The sequence below is a fragment of the Capsella rubella genome, unplaced genomic scaffold (genome assembly GCF_000375325.1).
Source record: "Capsella rubella cultivar Monte Gargano unplaced genomic scaffold, Caprub1_0 scaffold_4, whole genome shotgun sequence".
NCBI lineage: Eukaryota > Viridiplantae > Streptophyta > Magnoliopsida > Brassicales > Brassicaceae > Capsella > Capsella rubella.
Window position 1 is genome coordinate 7,896,497 of NW_006238920.1, and position 8,371 is coordinate 7,904,867.

Genomic DNA, 8,371 nt, shown 5'->3' on the forward strand with positions numbered 1-8,371 from the left:
TATATGGATTTGACTTTTTGTTTACTAAACCATTCATCGTTGAAGGTTGATAAATTTGTCAGATTAGCAGCATGCATATTCTATACGTAACCTGGAGTATATATCCAAATCCAAATGGTTGCCAAAATAGATCAAGTCGCAATCTGTGAAGACCTAAGGTCGGTCACATACTCACATTGGTCGGAAAGAGGTCCAGCTTTAATTTTATAGAATGTGTAACAGCATCATACATCAAAATATTTGGCTTTCTACAAAAATACTACTGAACAAATAACATTAAACAATGTTAAAATATTTGACTATATTTTAAGATTTTTCTTTTTCATATACTTATATAATAACATGATACGGTGACAAATTATTCACGAACATGATTATGCATGATAATAATAGGACAATATTGCAAAAATAAGATAAGATAGTGGTCATATTTTAGCATAATAAGATTATGATCGTCCTTAATTAGGTGTGACTAGAAGATGTGATAAATCTTAGAACGTTCCGAGAAAAGTACCCAAAGAGATATCTAGCAACAACCACAACCTCCTCCACTGCCACCACCACCACCGTAACGACACCAGCCGCAACAGCAACCTGAATCCTTCTTATCTTCCTTCTTCTTGGAGCAAGCAAAAACCGCCATGGTTACAAGTGATAAAGACAGAAGAAACATGAAGAACAAGATCAAAACATCCCCAAAAGCCTTAGCTCCTTGCATGTCAAACTAACTGATGAAGCTCTCTAACTTTTTTTTTTTTTAACTTTCTCTAGACTTTGTTTGAGTATTTAATTTACATTTGATCTTCCATGCCAGTGCCACTATAAAGAGATGAAATTTGAATATTTTCACACAAATATTGTCTCAATTATTCATCTAGTGTCTAATTAAGTCAATGTATCCCAATTCAAATTCTGCAGTTTTCAAGTTTCCTTTCTAGTGCAGTTGCAGTAGTGCTCTCTCTATATACAATATTAAAAACAAATTACAAAAGAACAAAACAAAGTCTACTACTAGTAGAGAGAATAAAGAAAGCAGTGTCACGTGGAATTATGGAGTATTATTGCCATAAAATCTCTGTTAACATGAGCTGTACATCACTTCGACAAGAAACCCCCCAACAAGTAGTGACAGACAATTATATTTCCAAAGCTTTTCTCTTTATCATGCAACCTTTTGATTTAGATTTACACAAATATTTCAAGAAAAAAAAAAAAAAAAAAAACTTTATTGACCATCCCCTTTCTTTATTGTTGAGATTTACATGTAATTTGATTTGAAAAATTTACAGTTTCTTCATTACCTCCAGTGAGAATGTATTTTGGCCTTTGCTATGCCTCTGGTATAGTGTTGAGTGTTTCCTGGAAGAACAAAACATGTTTGATAAGTATTAGCTTCGAAAATTTAGACATATTTGTGAAAGTGAAGGGTTAAGTTTCTTGTTTTGTTTACCTTGGAGAAACACACAAACCCTTGTTGTGTATTGGACGTTTTGACCATAGTTTCCCACTTTGGATTCGTTTGAACCTTGGTGAAGTGATCATCATCGCCAAGAGACTGTAACCATGCGAACGAGTTGGTCTTCGGCGGGATTGTTGGTAATGTACGCTTTAGCCAAGAATCTGAAGGAGCTTTTGGTAACGGTGGTGGAGGAACAATGTGATAAGATGACCGATGATGAAGCCTTGAATTTGTTGTGATTCCCTGCAGCTGGTTTTCAAGATCAATCTTCTCCTTTGTAATCTCTACCACATTGGATTCTGGCAGTGCAACAATAGCTTGATCAAGACATTCTTCAACTTTTTGACTTGAGAATTTAGTGAAATCCTCATCTTTGTCATCATTCATTTCCTCTGTGCTTTTAGGCTGTGTGATAACAGCTTTTTCATCTACTTCAATCAAGTTCTGAACATCTTTAACAGGAACAATGTCTAGTGAAGGATACTCTTTTGGTAAAGATTGCTTCTTGGTCTCTTCTTGTACTTTCTTAGAAACGGAATGCACAGTGTCTACATACAGAGTTTTCTCTGCCACAGGAGTCTCGGATGAAGGTTCCCATGTATTATCATCACTAGCCAAGAGCTCACCAAAGTTTTTGCTAACTTTAGCGCGTGAAGCGGTGTCAAAGTTCTCAGGTTTTTCCTTTCCTTGTGGAATAGAAGATACTGAGAATGTCTCTCCTTGAGAAGGCACTTGTACAACTGATCCATTTAGCTTCAACTTTCTCTTATCTTCATTGATTTGCTGTGGACAAAAAGAGATAGAAGTTTGATCAGAAGAAAATCTCTCAATAGGATGATGAATAAGGCTGCAAGAAGGAGAAAGAATTAGTTACCTTGTTCTGACTTTCATTAGAAGGTGCAGGATCTTGATACTTAGAACGCATACGACGAACAGAAACAGCCTTTTGTGCCTGCATTCTTACTGATGGAATCGGATTCAACAGTCCTAAAGAGCTTCTCAAGCAGAGTTGAGGGACTAATCCACATACACCAGAAGCCATGCTGCTTGTATTTTCATCTTCCTCCTCTTCTTGATCAACCGAATGATGGAATCGATATGGATTTTGCTCAACTTTGTTCTGTTTCTCCTTCACCAGTACTGCCTTCTTCATCAACTGTTTGGCCGGTTCTTCTGGTTTAGGCGGTTTTCTAGCAAGATGTGGAGGTGTTTCTGAAGTCAAGGCTTTAGCTGCAGGCAAGAATCTCCCCATCATTAGATCCTGAGTTTGTCTATCACTGGATAGAGTACCAAATGGCTCAACTAGAATCCCTGAACCATCCAAACCACTCACACCACTAACATTACTACAGTTGTAGAAGAATGACTCAGATCTTGAAAGTGTATCAGTTGCATCAAGATAGGTACCATCACTATCATAATCATCATACCGAGAACTATAACTCTTTGCATCCTCCACATGATATTTATCCGAAGATGATGATGATGATGATACATTATTACTAGCAGCTTTGGTCTGGTGATCAGCTCTAGTTTCAGGTTTCGTCCCTAACTCTATTCGCTTTCTACCAGGAGGAAGCTTTGGCACAAAATGTGGCTCCACAGTACTTAGTAAAACCGGTTTGCTTTCGTCTTTAGGCTTTCCGGGCATATGTTCCCATTGGAAAGGAACAGTTCCTGGAATTCTCACAGGACCTGACTTAATATCAGACTTGTAAACAGGTAGAGAAGGAAGAACCTTGTTGGTTACTGAATCATAAGATCTTGTTTTGCTCTCAGATTCTGAAGTTTGTGCAGGACGTCTAACTGATATAAGCGGGCGGTTGAAATCTAATTGCTTCTCTTCCATCATCAAGCTCCCCATTAACATGAAAATCCCCTTGCTTCTGCATAATCAAAAACATATCAATAGAAGACTTGTAATAACTTCAAACAAAATGTAATTTGCACAATAAATAGCTTTTTTCTTGCTTTTCAAGAACCATCAAGTTCAAAATTCAAAAACTCAACAAGTGAGATAGTCGTGATGGAGAATTTTTTTCGCAGCTTCTTGAAAACTTTTATCAAGATTTGATCTTTCTTCGTTAATATGAAAACCCAACAAGAGTATGAAGCAAACAAATACATACTCAAAAGTATAAGCGTGAACCCATTGTTTATGAGTCCAAAACCAATTAGAGAAATTAGCAAAAAAACAAAGAAAAATAGTTGATCTTTTGTTTCTTCTTTTTCCAATCTAAATCTAAATACACAGGTATACGCAGATACTTGTCGTGTACAAGAACCAGAATCAGAAGAACAGAGAGGGTGTGAGAAAAGAGCTCAAGATTAGAAGAAAACAGAGTACAAATAGCACTGCAGCAAGAAGAAGACGAAACAGATCTTTTTTGTTTATACACACATATATAAAGATACATATAGAGAGAGGTGAGAAAGTGAAAATACCAGTGAGAAAACGCGGGATTGAAGACAGAGAGAGAGAGAGAGAGAGAGAGAGAGAGAGAGAGAGAGAGAGAGAGAGAGAGAGAGAGAGAGAGAGAGAAGAAAGAAAGAAGAAGAGTAATGAAGAGAGGAGGTGAAACGAATATATGAGGTTGTCATATTCTTCCTACTTCTTTCTTTAGGCTGCGTCACTTTGATTTGTCAGTTTCTTTGAATTATACTTTTTTTTTTTTTTGTTAATAAATAAGTTTGCAGGATAATTGTTATATACATAATTGCATGTTGATTAATTTAGTAATGCTTAAAATGGAGTTTTCTTTTTTTTGTTCACACTAGTTGTTACATTTTTCTTTATTGCTGTCTCTATCAACATGAATTTTTTTTTGGTTACGTCAATATCATGTGCTTGGTATAATAATTAATAGGGAGAATTTAGTAGGCATGCAAATACATTATACAATAAATGTTTGTTTGTTTGTTTTGTTCATCGAGTAAATGATTATACAGATCGTTGTATGCTAATTAGTTGGAGAGATTTTCTATAATTAAGTATGGATAGTTGGGGAGTAAACAATGTATTAAAAGGATAACTACCACATGGTGTCTCTTTGAACTTTATAAATGATACAAGATTGGAGGATAAGTATATATACTAATCTCTAAAGGTAAGGTATTGGCAAACGAGATCTATACAATTCTTAACATTTGTTTTCAAAAAAAAAGTAAATGATATATATATATATATGTCGAATAAGATATTTCTATGTATTAAAAAGAAAATAATAGTTTTCAGAAAAATATATTGCATATATTGTTAAACACACATGTTCAAAATGAAGATATATCCAACAATTCGTAAATCAAATGTGGAAAAGTATATATATGGGAACAAATCCAATATACTATAAAACAAATAGCAAAAATGTATATTAGTGGGGAACAAAAAAAAAACGAAGAATAAATCTGATGCTAGCTAGATTGTCAGAAAATATATATATATATATATATAAAGAAAATGGAGAGAGTAGTGAGCAAAACAAGAAAGAAAGGAACCTTATTACAACATTTGGAGTGAAGATAATCATACGTTACTTGTTATTTTTGTACAACTAAATCATACGTTTACTTTACACTTGTTCGTTTTGGAAAAGACGATCGAGTCCAAGGTTCTGCAAAAAAGTTATCACCAAAGATCCTCCATTCATCTCTACAAGTTTTTGTTCTAGTAAATGATCATGGCTTTTTTTGTATAAATATAAACATTGCAAAAGACACGAGGCCTCGAGGGGTACGTAGTTAATAGAGTCATCCAAGATCTGAATTCTTGCATCAGTGAATCATGTGAGTGGGGGTGGTAGTCTGGTAGGTCATCACTCGTCGTCGGTTACTTTTTACATTTTTTTTTGTATTTTTGGTATTTATTGACGTGCGTAACCAATCCGTGATGCAGTGAAGTTACACTTTTATTCAAGAAAAAAACATACTTCCATTATACTAATTAAAATTACTCAGGTTTCGAATATGACCGACGTATCTGGTCTGGTGGTCCACTTACACTTATCACAGCAAAAGTTTCTTTCGTAGTCCCGAGCCTTTATATTAAACTATCTATCTGGAATGTTTTTTTTCCTTCTTTTTCAATTATATAAATAACTCAAATTCTGAATCTTGATAGTTAAATCAGAAATTGTTATAAGATGTTGTTACCGTTTTAACCAACGAAATTGTTAAATATGTGCAAAATGGCAATGTCTGTATATATATATATATATATATATATATATACAGACCGACGAAATACTAATCAGTGTAAACTGTTTTTAACATGCTAATTTATACTTTTTATAACCTCTTCTACTACTATTACTAGAAAATGTACTCTAGTAACACTATAGTAGTGACATCATATATCATAACTTGACTTCATAAAATCTATTTGTCAATATAGTTTATGGTTGTGGACTGTATAAAAAATATAGCAGAGAGTACTTGAACCCTATCATTAGTGTAGAGTTAGTAAATTGGCTGAAGCATCCACGGATAAGCAAGCAATTAATATACACATAGAAATAAATGAGATAAAGACAATAATAATATATACACGTCACGTTTCACTTTCTTATCTCTTGAATCTCTTCTTCTTCTCATTTTGTTTCTTGTATGATTTTTTCAGTGAAACACTATTATGTAGTTTGACTTTGAGCAGGTGATCTGGAAAACGAATAAATTATTAACATTTTTTTGGATATAAAATAATATAATACAACCATGTTGCTTTATTTTGTAGTTTTATATATTTGTATTACAGGATAAGTAGTCCCAACCAAATTCAAATAAAATGTTCTGCTACACACGGTTTTTACATGTTTGAAATAGTGATAGATCGAATAGTATTGTTTACACAGTAAATCACCAAAGGTCATATATAATTAGGAATGTTACACGCTAGCACCCTTTTGGTGAGTTCTCTTTCACTTTAACACCCTTCTATGTTTATGCATCGTTTTTTAGGTGCTTTTGTACTGTGCTAACAATAAAAAGACATGATTGCCTTTTGTTCTAAAACATAGTGGAAAGAAAGTGTAACCATAGTGTAACCAACATGGTTACAAGTCACGAAATATTGGCCATAGGATTGTAAAAAAAAAGTAAAAGATCGTGTGGTCCAAAAAAAGTGTGTTTTTTTTCTGCTAGGTTAAAAAGTAGTTTTTGGGGATAATATCCAGAAGAAGAGAGTTTGGTCAATTGGTTGGAAAACAGCCGACATTTTTTCAAAGGTTTTATGTGGATACAAATTGGTTCGTGAATTGTATAAGCTAACAAAATTTCTTGAATTTTTGTGGTAGGTTAGGATCGATGGACAGTGCACTGTTCTTTGGGGGAGTGGGGTTGTTATGTGAATGGGATATGGAGGTTCGAAGTGGACACGTTTCTGGTTTCGCGGGCGGTGCCCATGTCGGAGACGATGGTGCTGCAAGACCTTGAGGATGCTGCAAGTACGAAGTACACAACAAGGGAGAGGACTTCGCCGGTTTTGTTGAGAAGCGAAACTAGTTTCGGCTACTTTAAGAAATAATTCCGACTCAACATATGTTTGAATATGTTTGTGAGGTTCGAAGATTTTAGGAAACGAGGAATTGAATCAAGGACAGATGGACACCCTTTGATGGATTTTCTTGCGGTAAGCGATGTAGTGTGTTCTTCGTCTGGATTCAAATTGGGAAGTGGAGAGGAAGACATTGACCTTCGTTGAAACACTAACTTGTTTCAAGCACACCAAGAAGTCGTGAAACACTAACTTGTTTTCAAGCTACGAGTGTTTTTAGTATTTACTTTATTTTAGAGAAAAAGTGTTGATTCATTCATGTTTTTTACATTTCATCTTGTGAAGATTTTGCGATGGTGCACAAGATGAATTAAGGTAACTTTGCAAGATATTGTTTTGAAATGTGAACATTACAGAGACAAAAGCAACATATGGAGAAAGGTTTAACCATTTTTGCTGACCATATGGTCATTATCTCGTGGACACCAACTTCGAAAATTTCTATTGTTTTTTTTTTTTTGGTATGACCAAAAGAAAAAATTTATTTATAGATCATAATCCATATGAATTGGTTTAGTAGTTAATGTAAAAATCATTTTTCATGTAAAAAACAGACATATCCATTTGATATTGTCCACATATACTTAACTAGCTATTCTCTTGAGAAAATGTAGAGGTTAGAGTTACTTCATAAAAATGTATAGAGTTACTTCATAAAAATGTATAGAGTTACTTGATAAGAGTACACAGACATGTTACAATTATACCATAATCCACATTTGTTTTTTTTCACAAAAATCACCATAAACCAAACAAATTTGTTTGTAAAATAGTTTGTTACAAAGATGCATTGTCAACCACATGACCACATCCATAATATTAGATCCATAAAAAAAACGCATTCATAAATAATGCATCCATAATACTGCATCCACATAAGCAATTTAACATATGGATACTACGTCACTCCTTTATTCATACCACTTTAGCTATATGTTTGGTTTAAATACATGATTACCATATTTCTAAGACATTTTACATGTATAAAAACATTTTACAAACAAAAATCATACGGCTAGAAGAATCCATTACTCCATGAATACAAAACCATTATACAACAATTATGTTACTTTATATGTAAAAAGTGTCCACAAGAACACATCCAGAAAATAATATCCACACAAGCACCAGATACCGTATACCAAAAAATCGAATCCAAAAACAGTGAAATTGGGGACGATTCGTGATGCAGGACTTGGCAAGAAAGAGTGAGCAGTTGCGAGCGATACAAGAACGAACAGATATGAGGAGTAATTTGACAAGATGAGGCATGCTAGTTGCAAGTGTGCACCACATGTCAAACGACGGAGGCGAGTGTGCATCGGTTGGGAGTGTGGAGAGAGAGGCAAAGCTAACTACAACAC

At 34.3% G+C, this 8,371-nt stretch overlaps 1 protein-coding gene across 4 annotated transcripts; it reads right to left on the reverse strand.

The window, feature by feature from the left end:
* Positions 1-1,036: 1,036 nt before the first annotated feature.
* Positions 1,037-4,009, reverse strand: LOC17889580. Of its 4 annotated transcripts, none has more exons than XM_006293800.2 (4): positions 3,905-4,009; positions 2,334-3,345; positions 1,451-2,242; positions 1,037-1,359 (listed from the first exon to the last, which is right to left on the reverse strand). In XM_006293800.2, exons 2-4 carry the CDS (start codon positions 3,327-3,329, stop codon positions 1,330-1,332), a joined length of 1,818 nt encoding a protein of 605 aa, XP_006293862.1. In that variant the 5' UTR covers positions 3,330-3,345; positions 3,905-4,009; the 3' UTR covers positions 1,037-1,329. The 4 variants fall into 4 exon arrangements, with proteins under 4 accessions (XP_006293862.1, XP_023640481.1, XP_023640480.1 ...); XM_023784713.1 differs by having other exon boundaries at positions 2,334-3,342; positions 3,905-3,977; XM_023784712.1 differs by lacking the exon at positions 3,905-4,009 and adding an exon at positions 3,728-3,826.
* Between the last annotated feature and the right edge of the window lie 4,362 nt (positions 4,010-8,371).